General features: G+C 41.2%; 1 protein-coding gene across 3 annotated transcripts in view; it reads left to right on the forward strand.

Moving 5' to 3' along the window:
* The first annotated feature begins 395 nt into the window (after positions 1 to 395).
* The window catches only part of CACUL1 (CDK2 associated cullin domain 1), a 55418-nt gene continuing 39986 nt past the window's right edge, over positions 396 to 15827 (forward strand). For all 3 annotated transcript variants that reach the window (XM_040605839.1, XM_040605840.1, XM_040605841.1), the window contains exons 1-3: positions 396 to 835; positions 7352 to 7478; positions 12070 to 12172. In XM_040605839.1, the coding sequence (XP_040461773.1) occupies positions 535 to 835; positions 7352 to 7478; positions 12070 to 12172 (531 nt within the window). In that variant the 5' untranslated portion in view covers positions 396 to 534. The remainder of the gene's footprint in view (positions 836 to 7351; positions 7479 to 12069; positions 12173 to 15827) is intronic.

A 15827-nucleotide genomic window follows, 5' to 3' on the forward strand; every position in this document is an offset into this window, starting at 1 on the left:
GGATGCAGCCCACGCGCCTGGCAGCGGGCGCAGGCCCTGGCCGCTGAGGGGCAGCCCTGCGGATCTCTCCTCAGCAAGAAAGGGAAGCCAAACGCAGGACCTGCTGGAGCCTCCCATCTCAAGTTAAAATTAGTCACTGGGCCTGGGACGAACGCAAGGGGGAGAGAGCAGCCCCCTCCCGCCTCGCCGCGGGCCACAGCTCCACCCGCCACCTCACGACGCCGGCGGACCCCGCTCCGCCCCACAATGCAGAGCGGGCAGCCCGCCTGAGGGCGGCCCCGCCGCCTTCTGCGCTCCAGCCAATCACAGCTCCGCCCCTCCGGACTACACTCCCCAGCGTGCCCCCTGGTGGGGCGTTTCCGATTCTTCCGCCGTCTTCCGCCTGCCGCAAAGTGTCGCGCTGTGCGGCCGGAGCTTGGGCTGGCGGCCGCGGCCCGTGCCCGGAGCCGTGCCGCGGCGAGCCCCGCCGGGCGAAGAGCGGCTGCCATGGGCGGCGGGCGGTGATCTCCCGCCCCGCGCCGGCAGGCAGTCGCCATGGAGGAGGAGAGCATGGAGGAGGAGGGCGGCTGTGAGGCCATGATGGACGACCAGAACCACAACAACTGGGGCGCCGGCGGCTACGGGCGGCACCTGCTGGGCCCCGCTGCGGCGCCGCTCGGTGACCGCCTCCTGCGCGGCGTCTCCGCCGAGCCCCCGGCCGGACCGGAGTTCTCCGCGGTGCCCGAGGCCAACGGTGTGCTGCGGGGCTGCGAGTCGGGGGCCGCCGCCGCCGCCAAGGGGGGAGCTGGAGCCATCGCCGCCGCCATCAACATCAACGCCTCGACCTCCAAGTTCCGTGAGTGACCGCCCTGCCCTCTGCCCCGGGGCCTCGGGCGCACGGGGGGTCACCCGCCTCCTCCGCTGCCCCCCTGCTCGCTTCTCCGTGCCCCTGGCTGGTCTCGGGTCTGTCCTGCGGTAGGCCCCTTCCTTGGGTCTTGGCCCGAGAGGCTTCTCAAAGCAAAATCAAATGGGTTGCGGTGCCTTGGTGGGAGAAAATAACCTTTTTTGCTCACTCCAACTGCTGCAGCTTTCCTGTCATGGCAAGATGACGCGGTAGATCTGGCTGTAGAACTGGGAGAGCGAGTGTAGGCAGCTTTTATAGCTGTACAGAGGCACTGTTGATTTTTCTGAAGGTTTTAGCTCAGGTTGTGTTTTCCTGGAGGGTTTTTGTTTCTGGCTGAGAAGCCCAAAGCTGGGCCTGAAACCTTTTTGTGATTGCTGACAGCAGATGGCAATGAGTGCAGAGCTCCTGGAAAGGGTGTGCTGTCCTGGAAGGGACAGATGTCTGCAAAGGCCTGATGAGAACAACTGAAGACTAATTTACACACACATCTCTTCCCCCCCACCTCCCCACCCCCCCCAAAAAAAAAAGTCTCAAAACATCTTTTGCATGTAGTTTTTAACAGAAATGGCAAATTTTCCAGTTATTTTGCTGAGCTAAGGGTGAGGCAAGGGAGGATTTTTTGCTGTTTCAATTATACTTTTATTTCCAGATGTCGCCTCTCTGGGCAAAATATGCCCTTTTCTTTAATGGCTGTCAGAAAACTTGGATTTGGCTAGTTAAAAGGATTCCTAGAAGTGTAACTGTGTAACTGCCATGATGAAATTTTGATGGGAAACACGTTTTTTTCATTGTTTCCCTCCTTTCCCCATTGTTAGCTTACCTGTCCAGCTCCTCAACAGCTCAGCTCTAGAGCTGATCAGAAGCTTGATGTTCAGGCTTCTGGATCCCTGCTTCCCTGGTGGCCTGGGTTTTGTGGCTCTAGGCACCTGGCCAAGGCGGCTGCTTTGAAGTTGAGTCTCCCAGACTCCGTAAGCTCTCTGGCTCTGCCTGCCTTGCTTTGCTGAGCTCCAGGTACCTCAGGGTGGCTCATAAATACTTGAGACAGCTGAAATGAGATGTCGTTCAGTCTTGCTTAAACTAAGCTCTTGATTTCCCAATGCAGACATTTGGAGTCTTAGTTTTTCCTTCTGTTTCAGAATGAAAATGGTCTTCAAGCTGGATCTTTACCAAATGGGAAGGTGATTTTCCAGCTAATGTACAATTTATGTGTGAGGGGACGAAGAAGCAGCTGTGCGTGATTTTGCTTAGAGTGTGGGTTTTGAGTTCTTGTTTTCACTTCTCCACCACTGGTATCCTGACATAGTATCTGTCTTACTGATGTTATGTATTGTTTTAAAGAAAATTTAAATTCCTGTAAAATACAAAATTCTCTGACTTAAGTTCATTAGAACTTTTCTACAACTTTATGTTGTGGGTAGTTTTGATGGTACGTGTATGTGAACAGAACAAGTCCAGTGAAGTAGTACAGATTGAGAAAGTACAGGAGCTGAGTTAGGATCCTGCCTGTTCTAATCCTGGCTCTGACAGAAGATCCCTTTGTCTCTTCTGTTACATTTCCATGTATAGAAGAAGGAGGAAAGCTTACTTTTGATGTAAACATAGAATGAGAAGGGAGACAAGTGTGTGCTAGATTCTCTCCTGCCTTAGTTACGGCAGAGCACGTGTAGAGAAGCTGATTATCAGCCTTAAGCTTGATAGGAAGGTTGTCTGTTCTTTGCTGCATGAAGAACTTCTTGCAATTGAATGAGCAAGGACTCATGTCTTGCTTGCTTCGTGATGTACAGGCTGAGTCTTAAACAGGTTATCCTACAGGTGACCTTAAAAAATGTGGGTGCTGTATGGTTTCCAAAAATCCTATATGATAAATTGTAGCACCTCTTGACATTCCGATAGGTCTCTCCTTCCTGATTCTTTCCTCCAAAACAAAAAAACCAGTGCCTGTGTTGCAGTGCGTAATTACTTGCAGAGTGTTGGTCTTGTTCATGTTCATAGTAGCGGACTAAAGCTGTCTGGTGGACCTTTTTTGGTCTAATTTAGCCTGCAGAACAATAGAAGAAGAAGGTTAGATGGAAACCCATTAAAATCATTCGAGAGGGCCAAATCCAGTTCTCCTTCCTTGAGATCTCGGTGAGACTGAGAACTAAAGTCAGATATAATAATGCATGGTTCATGTAAGTAGGTTTTCTTCTAGTTAAGAAAACTTAAGAAGATTTTCCATGTTGTAGTAAACTTACAAATAAATCTGTGTTTACAGTTCATCAGTTTCAGTCATAGTAATGGATTTATAAAGCAGTAGCATTATGAAAAATATTTTTCAAAGGCCATAAGGGAGAAAATAAGAACTGTTAATACTTTAAGCAAAAGTCTTCCATAGTAGTAATTGTAGCATAACTCAATTATGGTGAAAAATGAAGAGTGGTTTGGTTGTTTTTTTTTTTAAAATCCTTTTCAAGCAAGGATGGTTATAAATGTATTTGATGCCAGTCCCATTTAGGGTGGGCACATGTGGCTGTCAGTGTTGACTACCTTGTTGCATAACATAGTTCAGCACAGTGTCTGTGCATTGCTGCGTAGGCAAATTGTCTGATGAAGAAAAAATTCAACATTACTTTTACTAACCAGTCTTAACACAGACTGAGAAACATGCAATAAAAATAGAATAGAATTGAAAGTAACTACGGGGCAGACTCGTAAACTTGCTAATGTATGCTAGGATGTGTCAGGCAGGGGTTATAGCAAAATCTATTGTGTAAACATGCACATGACAGCTGAGATTAAGGAAAGCGTAGAGCCACAGGGATAGCTACAAGTCTGTAGATTAGTCTCAGGCATCTGCTTGAGGAGTTTGTACACTTTGAGAAAATATTTTAGGATTGTAGGGTGCGTTCCAAATTAAGCAGTAAAGCTTCATATATATGTCATTTTGTGAGATGAAATAACGCTTCTGAAAGATGCCTAGCTGCCGCCTTTGATTTTTATTGTCAGAATAAATGACAGATAGTTGTCAGACCCATATCTGCTTAGTTGACAGCAAGTTGGATTACCTGTCCTGCTTTTTTAGCTATAGTTTTAAAAGAAGGAAGGTTTTTTTTATATGTGAATGTAGTAAAGTGTTTTGAGCAGCTTTTCAGGTTAAGTTGTCTCATCTAAAAAAGCCCCAACAGTATCAGTGATTTTTTTTTTTTTTTTAAATGGTATTCTATTTCTTGTGTCCTCTGCCTCTTATGTTCCAGCATCTTTTTTGAATTATGTGTGTTTGTAGATTTTTCTTATCAATTTCATGGGGGATGTATACAGAGTCTTGGACTTTTTGGGTGTTTTTTTGTTGTTTTTTTTAATTTTCTTGTTTTTTTGCCATTCTTCTGATTGAAGTTATCATCAAAGAATTTGTTAGCTTGGAGCAGGCTATGTTTCAGTTATGGCTCTGATACTGAAATATCTAGGTTATGATGTAAAGCTCATGCATATTCTTTTTCACTTAAATGGTTTCACTGCTGCATTTGACTTCAGCAGTTTCTCTTTTGAAGTTTTCTGTATATGGAAAAGCAGCAGTTGTTTCTCAAGCTTTACCTGTGAAGTCTTTGGAAAATGCTGGCTTCCTTTCCATTCAATCAGACTGATTTCTCTCCCATCCCCTCACCAAACATGGCTGTAGCTGCATAAATCATACATTCTAGGATTCTTTGTTATAAAGTATGTGTCACTTCCAAGAAATTTAATGAATCTCAATGAAATGAAAGTCATATTTTAGTATTGCCCTTTCCTTGCGATTTGGAAATGGAGGCTGTTGGACAAATCCTTTTCAATTTTGAATAACTAATGTAGGGATAAACATTTAAGAATGACTTCCTAAAAAGGTGGAAAAGTAAAAAATATGTTTCTAAAAGGGCAGTCTGTCTGCTTTCTAAGGATTTGGGTCATTCCTTTCTTTCTTGGTCTTGAGGTTCTGGCAGTGTTTGTAATTCAAGGGTGCTACTTAAACTCATCCTTCACTTTTTGTGTGTATGTAAGCACTGCCAGAAAAAAAAGGTTGTTACTAACTTGTGACAGTTATTAACATTTTAAAGTAATTTGTTTTCTGGATTAGAAGAATAAGTGATTGTTTGGTGTGTAGTCTTGGACTATTAACTGTATAAATGCTATGGTTGGCTTAGTTTCAGAACTGAAATTTGGAAATCAAATGAAATAGTAGTTGTAAGAGTCTTTTGAATAAAAATGAAGCTGTTCTGGAATGTTACTTTGAACTCATCAGTGTTTCCTAGGCAAGTGTTCCAAGGCTGTTCATAAAAGCATTTTGTCCTTTACCTGTGCAGCACTTCTAATGGGCAGGACTCCCTGTCTGCAGGTACTTTATTTTTTTTTTTTTTTTTTTAAAGTAATAAATGGACATCTCAACAGCCTGTTAAAAGTTATTTTGCAGCGTTCTCAATTCTTCCTTGACTATTTTCTTCAGATGAATAGAGCTCATCTAATATGTTAACCCAGATGTGGGTGTGATTATACATTGAAATCTTAAATCAAGACTTGGTCTAATATTTATGCTGACTTCAGTTTAATATCTGCAGAACAGAGTACTTCTGTGGAGACCCACTTTGTTTGACATAACGAAGTAAGACACAAATGCTCAAAATTTGCTGCTGAGTGTAAGTAGTAAAGCTACTATGTGGAAGCTGCTTCTCAGAGGATCTGCCCAGAGCCTGGGCTCTGTAAGGGGCAAGAATTCAAGCAAGGCATTGCGAGAGAGACGAAGAAGGGGTGAATTTACAGTCAGGCAGGTGCTGTGCTGTTCCTGACTGCATGGATGCTTTTACCTTGTAGAGGTGACTTGCTGGACATGTTAAGTTAGGTCCTACTAGTTGTGTACCCAGACCCTGTAACCTTTATCAACTTGTTAGCAAATGGTGGTGTACTTTAAGATTGCAGGGTGCTGTGTCAGGTCAGCATCCTGCAGCACTTGGTGGTGGTGATCCATTCACTGCTCAGACACTTACTAGGTTAACTAGATCTGTTTCTGTAACAGGTATGAAGCACGAGTGAGCCATTGGCTAGTTGAGTGAAGAGAGTGCTAGGAGAACTACAATACTAAACAGACACAAAACAGGAGTCTGTAATACCTGCTCTTACAGCTAGCGTTCAAACACCTCCTTGTCTCACACCTCTTTTTATTCTGCATTCTGTTTGTAGTCTTCTTTTTCTCATGATACTGTTAAGTCTTGCCTGTACTTCTCTAAAATTGTTCTTCATAATGCTGCCAAAAGTGACTTAGCCAGCTCCTCTCAACCCCTTGTGAAACTTAACGTTTCAGAAATTGCTCTTTAAACCCAGCAGTGAATCTACGTTTACACATGTATTTAAAATGCAGCTTGATCAAAATATTTCTTCTCAGTGTGGTGTCCAAACTGCATTGTTTGGGGTGGGAACTGTCTTTATTCTCTGTTCCATATAGCCCAGACGCACATGCAGAGTTTAAATGAAGAAATGACTTTACATTTCCTTGGCTGGATAGTTTTGATATGAAGTACACCCTGTGCTGTGAGTTACTGAGGGTTTTGTTTTCAGTGAGTGCCATGAAGTTTATGGAGGTGTGACAAGCCAGCTAGGTAGTCCTGTGAGTACATCCTTGAAGGGAAGGTGTTAACCCTTCTGCTGTGGCTGCTATTGGAACTGAGCCATGTGTGGTTAGTTCAGAAATCCTCCCTGAAAAGAGAGAGATTAAAACTCTGTGTCTGTGAAGGCACACCGACTGACTGGCTTGCGTGGTAGGGTGCAGTGGGGAAGCTCAAAGGGAGAGTCAGGGAGTGATGGGGAACGCTAATTTAAATACCTCCTATTCTTCCCTGTGGTGATCCTTATCTGGAAAAGGAGTACTATTGTGCCTGCTAGAGGGGGAACTGTAATAGGGATCCAAAAAAGTTGCCCGGGAGCCTAACTGCAATTGAAGGCAGAGGGAATTGCATCAGCTTTTAGGCCAAGGGAGTTGCTGGTCCTACCTGAGACTTGTAAAATACATGTGCTAGGAAGGAGTATTCTGTCAACTACTAGTCTTGGCCAAAGCTTGTCCTTCTGCATGTGAGGACCTGGTGTTAATTGTTGATTCTGGACTCCCACAAGATTGCATAATTCATTAATGTGAACCAACTACCTAACTACTCTTTTTAATTGTTACTGTGTTGTCATGCTAGGACTTCCAGGAGTTTGTTTTTCAGTGCTACTTGGGCCCTTAAGAAATATCCAAGCACTGATTTGGCAGGTTTTCTGATTTTATTATATTTTCTGTAAATAAAAAGTTACAAATTCAAGTCTGGGTTTTACTTTCAGATTAGGCTATCTTAGTGGAAGTGAACTGTTCCCAGCTTTTTAGCCAGTTTACTGGTGTAATCTGAAATTGCAGAGCATTCACTTGCTTCTAAGCTTTTAGCTTTAAACTTTTAGCAAAGTTACTAATTTAGTTTTGTCTTTTTCTTGTAGTAATGAATGTTATAACAATTGAAGATTATAAGAGCACATATTGGCCAAAGTTGGACAGTGCCATAGATCAGCTTTTAACTCAGAGTCCTGGTGACTACATCCCTATCTCCTATGAACAAATATACAGGTAAGGAAGCTATGTTGTTGTTTTTTTTTTTTTTTTCTTTAAAGTTAAATGTTTGTTTTACCTTGCAGCTTATGTATATGTCGTATTTTCTTTGTGAGGAGGAAAGTGGGAAGGTTATGTGGAGTACAATATTGTTTAAATAGTTGGAATGAGTGAATAATAGATATATATATCTTGACATCCCATGTTAACAGTAATAAATGGTAAAGAATTAAAATGTGTAGGTGCTGAAAACATTAACATTAAAGTAAGATCAAACACAGTTACTTGGTGTAATATATTAAGAAAAGTATTAAAGTCTCAACATCCCTTTCCTCAAAGGGTAAGAAGACGACTGGCATGGTAGGTGTTTGACTTCTAATGTTTCAAAAGGCTTCTTTGTCATGTCTAATAGCAACCAGTTTGGTGCAGTAGAGGTGCAGAAGTAAATAGAAGCAACTGGTGCCAAGGTCCATCCGTATAAACTGTCATTTGTGTGTTTTGCGTTAGGTAGATTTGGTCTTGGACATCCAGCTGACGGCATGCGCAGTTAGAGGCTGTCTGAAAGATTGATAAAAGGTTCAGTCCTTTATATCTCATTCTTGTCTGGAGAATGTTTGATTTGTACCTGGCCTGGAGCTGCAGTTTACTTTGCTTTAAAAGGGATCTAGGCACACGCCAGAACTCCCCTGCAGACTAAACGAGTGCGCGGTAGTGGGGATGGTAGGGGATTTGCTTCAAAACCACACTGCTGCTCCAAACTAGAATGCTAAATGCTTTAGAGACCTGGCAGTTTCTTAAGAGAGTGACTGAAACAGAGATTTTTGGTTCCGTAGGTGACAGGTATTCAGGGTGTTGGTAAACAGGATGGAAACTGGGTAGCTGCTGCTGCATTTATGGGCCAAGATGTTGTTAAAACTACTGGGCCTTGCCAGTAACACCGCTAGTAGCAGTGCTGGCTTGGTTTTCTTTACCATAGTGTTGCACTCTATGAAATAACGCTGGTGGCTCTGTCCCTGATTGCTATTTTTAGAGGCTTTCAGCACTACTGTCTACTGCCCACTTGCTCTTAGCGACTTGGTCTCTCCAGTTTGAAACTTTGGGTTAGGGAACCAGATACGAGAATGGCAGGTGTTCGGTCTTCTCTCTTAATTCCAGTTAAAAACTTCATTAAACAACTTCTTCCCTCTCCAAACTTTTGGAACTGCTGTTATCAGGACTTGGACTTCATCATGAGTATAAATAATTAAAATGGTCATTTGAATTGAGAGACATTTTGCAGCTTTAGTCTAAGTCATCAAAATCCTTTCCCCAGCTTGAAATCCCCAGTGTGCAAACAGCCATTGCTAAGAATTAAGCCAACATCTCATCTCTTGACAGTCATCTCTGACGAAGAGTAGGTGTACAAAATTAATGATTTAATACTTAGAGTAGTTCCATATCTAGTTGTGGTTTTCAGATAACTGGAATTCATCCTTGTCACATTTTTATTCCTCAAAAGTTTTGTTTATTGAAGGCATAATGGGGTTTAGGTTTCTGCTAGATAACCCTTATACCATCAAGGTGACACTTTATGCAGTATTGTAATGATGCACAGATGTCTGCTGCATGTATTTTACAATTACCAAAACAAAATATTTTCTGTACTTAAGTGTTACTGATAAAGCTAGTGTGTTAATTTTCTTTTAAAAATTATGTCTGTGGTTGTAATTACTCTGACACAGCCTCCTCCAACCAGGAGATTGATATTTTATTTTTAAATTTTTAAACTATTTTTAGTGTTCCTTTGCTTGACAATCTAGATTGTTTGAGAAGGGAAGGAAAACTGATTTTTTAATTATTTTTTTTTAAATTTATTGAAGTTAATGAGGATGCTTGCTTGGAGTATTATGGAAAGTCTGTAGCAGAACTGGGATTTAGATCCTTTCTGCTTCCCTAGGCTAAGTCTTTAGTCTGAAAAACAGGGTGGTCTTTTTAAATGTTTTGAACAGCTACATATCTCATATATTTTTTTTTTTCAGTGAAACTGAGCTGCAAATACAGTGGTCTTTTTGATTGTCCTTGTGCTGACTAAAGGAATCAAGGTTTCCATAATGTAAACTCAAATTATGTTATGAGATACCCAAGCTATTATGTTTGTCATGATCAGTGATAACTGTAGGTGTCTACTCCGCAGCAGTGAAAGCTAGGAGATAGCTTCGAAGGTGTGTATGCAAGTACTTCCTACAGATCAGTTTACTCATAAGGTGTTGGTGTGATTAGTGACTGTTTTCATTTTGAGTCCAAAGCCTGCCTGCGCATAGTGCCCTCCTATTAAAAGGGTTAAATATATTGACAGAGAGATTTGAAGGAAACTTCGAGATGAGGAAAATACGAACAGCTAGGTTATGCTTGTGGCAACTTTTACAACTGCCTCCCAGGTACAGTGCAGTTAGATCAGTGTTCTTCAAGACACCTTACAGATCTCGGATCTGCATCGCTTTTACTAAATGCTTACCTTCTAATGCTCTGCTTGGCTCTTTCTTTTCCCAAGGTGTTTGGTTATGCTAGAGGACTAACAAACTGGTGACTTCTTTGGGGTAACAGCAGGGCAAGGATGATTCACAGAAACAGCCCGTTATCAGGAACTGAAAACAGGATCTGAAAATGGGGAAGGAACCTCTAAACAGCAGTGTTCAGATAAAATGTAAATACACTCTGCGCACACACACAGAGACTGGTGTTTGACTAGAGAACATGTTGCAGAAGTAGGTATAATAGTATTATAGGTAAGACTAAGCAGAAGTACTTTAAAATTCATTTTGATTATGTTGCAGATGAAGTGCTCAGCTTGTGAAAGTGGCTGTGCACTGGTTAGTTACAGAGCAAACAAACGTGGCCATTTGCTGTTGTCACTTAGCTGGCTGGTTTGTAAAATACCACAAAAATCAGTCTGCCTTTTCTTGTCAGTGTTTCTATCTTTGATCCAAATTAAATTGATATTTTTCTGTGTACTGCATCATACCAAAATGTCCTTTGCACTTGCTTGTTCCAGAATAGGATCTGGTATTGGTAGACTTCATGTAAAAAAAAGCAGGATGACTTTGACTGTTATTTTAAAGAATATCAAACTACAGGTACTAAATTATTTTTAAAATATAATAGTGGGAGAGATGTGGGGTTTTCTTTTGGTTTTAAAGAAATAGCATGGTTTGCCAAATGAGTAGACCTTGTGTAGGGATGAATGCTGTATTTTTGGAACTTTTGAAGTTTTCAAAGGGAATAAACACAAACTTCTGAAAGTTACTGATAATTCCCCTCTAAGACCTTCCTCCAGAAGACTGAGAGTGGCAGTTATTGAGTGAGAGCACTGTCTTGGCCCCTGAAGGCTTGGAGTTGGTGCCTAAGCTCTCACTTGCATTTGAAAATTCCGATAGCCCATAGTCTACGGTTGTTTTAATCCCATCTGCAGTTCGTCATCGTGCCACCTTCTCAGTAGAGAATTGGAATGGCGTCATTCCCCTGCAGAGACACAGTGTTGCTCTACCATAGCTTTAGGCTTTTGGTGCTATTAAAAACCTGCAGAATCCAAGTCTGGGATCTGAACCTTGCTGGAAATTGTTTGCATGTGTCCTAAGGAGCAGTCTCTGCTCTAAATTATTTGCTGTCATAGCACTCTGTACAGAGAGATCATGGGAGAGGGGAGCAGAACAGACACGTGGGGAGGGAGTTTGGCTTGCCCAAGATAATGGGTGAAGTCTTCTTTGTGCCTCTTGACTTTTGGCAGCTAGCTTTCAAAGTGCTAGCTTCAAAGAATTGAAGTGCTCAAGAGAAGTAAAAGCTGCTTGGTATAGAGAATGTTGGTGTTACTCCTGATGGTGATGAGTGCCTTAATGTAACTACTTGCTGAAAGTAATAAATGTCTTTTGTTTTACAGCTGTTGTAAATATGTTTTCAATACGTAGCCTTATTTTGCAGATATGTTATGTTGCAGTATGAGAGCAATAAAATGTTCTTAAAAAACAAAGGTAACACTGAAGACCAGGGTTAATGCAGCCAAGCTATGGACTGTACAGTTAAAGTTTTGTTGCTCTTTCTCTGTGTCTGTTTATTATTACAATGTATGGTTTTCTTAGAATCTAAGTAACAAAGGATGGAGTAACATGCTTGGGTCTGTAATTTTAGCACTTTTGTCATTTCTTTTTAAAACCCTAGCACAATTTTGGTACAACTTCTATGACTCTGTCAGTGTTGCCCTTTTTTTTAATAAGAGTTTTACCCTAGAATATGCAATAAACATGCTTATTTTAATGGAGGCTTCGTTCATATGGGAGAGGCAAAAGCCAGAATTAGGAGTGTGCTGTTGACAGAATTATCCTGGCTGTTCTGAAGTGCACTATTAGCTAAAGTGAGATTGGGGAGGGGGAATGGAACGGACACACTGGGGCTTCCAAGGGAGACTTAAGAGTCTGCTGGAACTCATTCCAAGCTTAGGGCTGTATTTAAAAGTTCAGCAATCATTCAATTAACTCTGTCCTCTAAATTGAGACTTGAACAAAATAATTTTAAGTCTGTTACTCTTCATTGCAAACTGTTGTAAGTTCATTGTTTGTTCCTATATTTGTTTCTGCAGTTGTGTGTATAAGTGTGTATGCCAGCAGCATTCGGAACAGATGTATAGTGACCTAATAAAAAAGATAACTAACCACTTAGAGAGAGTCTCAAAGGAGCTGCAGGTAAGAAGCTGCACAATCTAATTCTGTCTTTCCTGGGATCTGTGGTTATATCAGAGCAGCGTGTAGGTGGCCCATGGAGGGGATTGCCATTTAAGACTGATTTATGCCAGTTTACTAAATTGTGGGCTACTTCATTCATTAACTGGCTGTCAGATAGAATACCAACTACTAGATCCAGGTGCATGGCACTGACTAGCCTTAGAGATCTGGAAAGCAGTGGCTAAACTTGAATATGTAATATAGAATCAAAGACTAGAGAATGGGAAATATACAGTGTAATCTAGGATGTAAATGCTTCAGTCAATCTGAGCACATGCCATAGATGTCTGCCATTGCTATGTTAGTCTATATAAACTGCTTACGGTCCTTGTGCACCACAAGTAGTGTGAAAGGGAAAATCTAAAGGAAAAAAATGAAGTGAAGTAAATATGAATTGTGAAATATAAATTAGGAATTATTGCATATGTAAGTTTTCTGCTACATTTTATTCTGCATTTTTCTTGCCTATCTCTAGATGTCAGTGGTTTACAGCAGTCCTAATACAATCTGTATATCCCTATCCTTCTCTGCATCTTATTTGTGCATCCATGTTTGTTTTCATATGTGTTCCTTGTTGAAAATTCCTTCTCGGCTAGAATCTCCAGACATGTTCTTGAAATTGTCGTTGCTGTAGCAGCAACACTGTTCTATTTCCCTACAGCTTTTGTCATTTCTGTAACTGATGTTTGAGTTCTGTACTGACGTGCAGTGCATCAAGTAGAGAATGCCAAATACAAAGGAACCCTAAACTACAGCAGCTCCTTCAGTGCTTCTAACAATTGATAACTAATTTCTGTCAGTCAAAAGCAGTCTTACTACTTTCAACTGCATCAGGTACTTCTGGCTAAATGTGCATTCCCATCAAAATATATAGCACTGTGATCACTCTGTCCTTGTCGTTTCACTCTCTTTCACTTGTTGCTTTCCTTAGGAAGACAAATAACCACCCTGCATTTAATGAGCACGGTCTTTGGGGCAGTCTTTGACTATAAAATATCTGGGTTGTCTTGAGCTAGGTTCTTTGCTTCTTTTCTCTTTTACAATTTCTTTATTCTTCATGGAATGATGGCCTCGCTGTTCTGTAAAAATTGGTTAGTGTAGATGGATGTAGTATTTAAAATAAAGCCTACCCTTGGTCTGCTGAGCTGGTGCAGCTTGTACGTTTTTCTTCTGCTTGTGAGAGCTACGAATCATTGCAGCTGTACAGGTCTGGCCAGTTCTTCTGATGCATCCCATGGTAGTGTACTGCATTACTTTGCTTTGAATTTGGGAATACCCCAAATTCTTTACTCTGTGGCAGACCTTGGTGTTTCCTTCAAAGTTCCAAAACTGAGGCAGCTGCTTTTAAAATTTGCTTTAGCACATACATGCATTCAGTGCTTCTGCCTAAAAAGAAGGCTGCCTTCTGAATATCAGCTGTTGCAAGAATAATTAAGACACCTATTTAATGTAATCTTTGTCTTGCAAAAGCTTTTTTACATAGGTTAGACACACCTTGTGGCAAGAGAACTGTAACACAACATGATACCATCTTTGAGTGTATTACGTGAGTTTTGTCTGATGCAAATGTGACTTTGGATTTGGATGGTAAAATGCATCTTTTTGAGCTGCTGGAAGAAAAGCTCATGTGCCTTCAAAAATTGTCCTGTAAAGAAACTGTTTTAGCTGTGAAATTTACCCTTAAGAAATTACTTGACTACAATATATTTTATTGTCCTGATACTTCTGTGATCTTAATACATTTTAGTGTCAGTCACTTGGGTTTTACATTGAAAATGTGGTGCTAGATCTTTAGTGTAGTAACAACAACAAATTATTTTGTAAATATTGGTCACTTGGGAGTTTCTGGTTCACACAGGCAAACAATAAAAAAAACCCCACTATATATATGTGAATCCTTAAAATGCACAATGTGGTGTTTTGCTTTCTCTGACATAAGCTCATTCCATCTGCCAACAATATTTAATCTAATTGCAAAGTTCTGCTTAATTGGCAAGGTGTGACTTGGTGCAAAGTAATCTTTTTACATGCAGAGATGCAAATGTAGCCCAATATAAGCAGGAATGTTAGTTTGTGTGAGAAAGTAGATGATCATGAAAACTGAAATCGCAGGTAAATGTAATGTCTTATTCTGGACAAGCCATGCAACTTCTTTGCATAGAAGTGCAACAGTGTAATGGCAAGTGAATTGCAGAATATCTGCGCACGTAACTAACATGCCAGAGCAAGCTGCTTCCTACAAGAACACTCATCAACAGCAAAAGCAGTAAAACTGTCAGATACCAAATTGTAAAAGTGGGAGCATCTCAGGGAGCTGGTCCGACTTGCTCTTGCATGGTCGTAGCCTTTTTGGATTTGTCTTCTTTCTGCGTGGCATTCACTGCAGTAACTCTCGACATCTATATTTTTATGTATGCCCGCCCCACCCCACCCCCCCGCTTGCCTGGCCAGCTGGCCTCAGCTGAAGTCAGCTGAGTGGGGGGTGCTCAGTGTCCTGAGCTGGGTGTCGCAGGCACTGCCACTGGAGCCCCATGGTCATACAGGGACATGCACACACTCCCTGGTCATCCCCTGTGTGACTTTGGTTCTTCCACACAGCTAGACACCTTGTGTGGCATTTGTTTGTTGCCACATATATTCCTGAAGGTCTGCTTCACGGATTGTCACCACAAAAAAATAATTTTCAGTGGTGGCAGAGGCATTATGAAAACGTGGGTGTGCTGAAGTATTCTCTGCTTGTTAAACATTGGGTGAAAAGCAGTGAATGTTGCCTGCTGAGTAATAAATAGTATGTTTAGTTGGGATGAACTGCTTGTCATCAGACCATCAGCTCTTTATGGGTACTCCTATATCCCAAGATTTTCTGACTCCCTCCTTACTATGTGTGTACATAAATGATACTCTCTTCATGCAGTTTGAGTTACGGAGAGACTCTGAGCAAAGGTTGCCTTCCTTTCTTGCTATTGATGTCTGACCAGCTTCTTTGCATTAATAAGGTTGAGTTTTGCCATGTGGAGCTTCCACTAATTGAGAATTAAATTTCCACAGTTCTTGAGCTGATCAGAATTTTGGATTTTGTGTGCTTTTTTAAAAAAAAAAAAAAGGATGGCTGCAGAAAGCACAAATGAACATGTTTCCTGTTGTCTTGGGGTCTGTGAAGCCTGTAGTATACAGATGATTTTTTTTTTCCAAGATGCTTTATTTGGAAACATTTTATTAGTGATGGACATAGCCCATTATGTTGTGGTTTAAAATAATGACAGCTGTTTTTGTGGGTAAGTGCTGAGTCATTCAGATGTATGAGGTAGGGTGGATACACAGACATATGCTTTCAAATGAAATGCATCTCTTCTTAGAATGAATAAAATTATATTTGCATTAGGCACTAGTGTTTCTGGCTTCGCTTATTCTTATGCACTCTGATGAAGTAATTTAAAATCAAGTACCCTGCCTGTTACATATCTCTTCAGCAAAAGACAATTGAAAGTACTTCAAGCACTGGCAATCAAAATGCACGGAGGCATTGAGATGGCCCATAACAAAAGTAGATTTTTTTTTTTTTTTTTCTTGGTGGAAGTGCAGTGGAAAGTTTTCATTTTAGTTAGAATAATCTCAA

This window comes from Falco naumanni, chromosome 9, assembly GCF_017639655.2.
Source record: "Falco naumanni isolate bFalNau1 chromosome 9, bFalNau1.pat, whole genome shotgun sequence".
NCBI lineage: Eukaryota > Metazoa > Chordata > Aves > Falconiformes > Falconidae > Falco > Falco naumanni.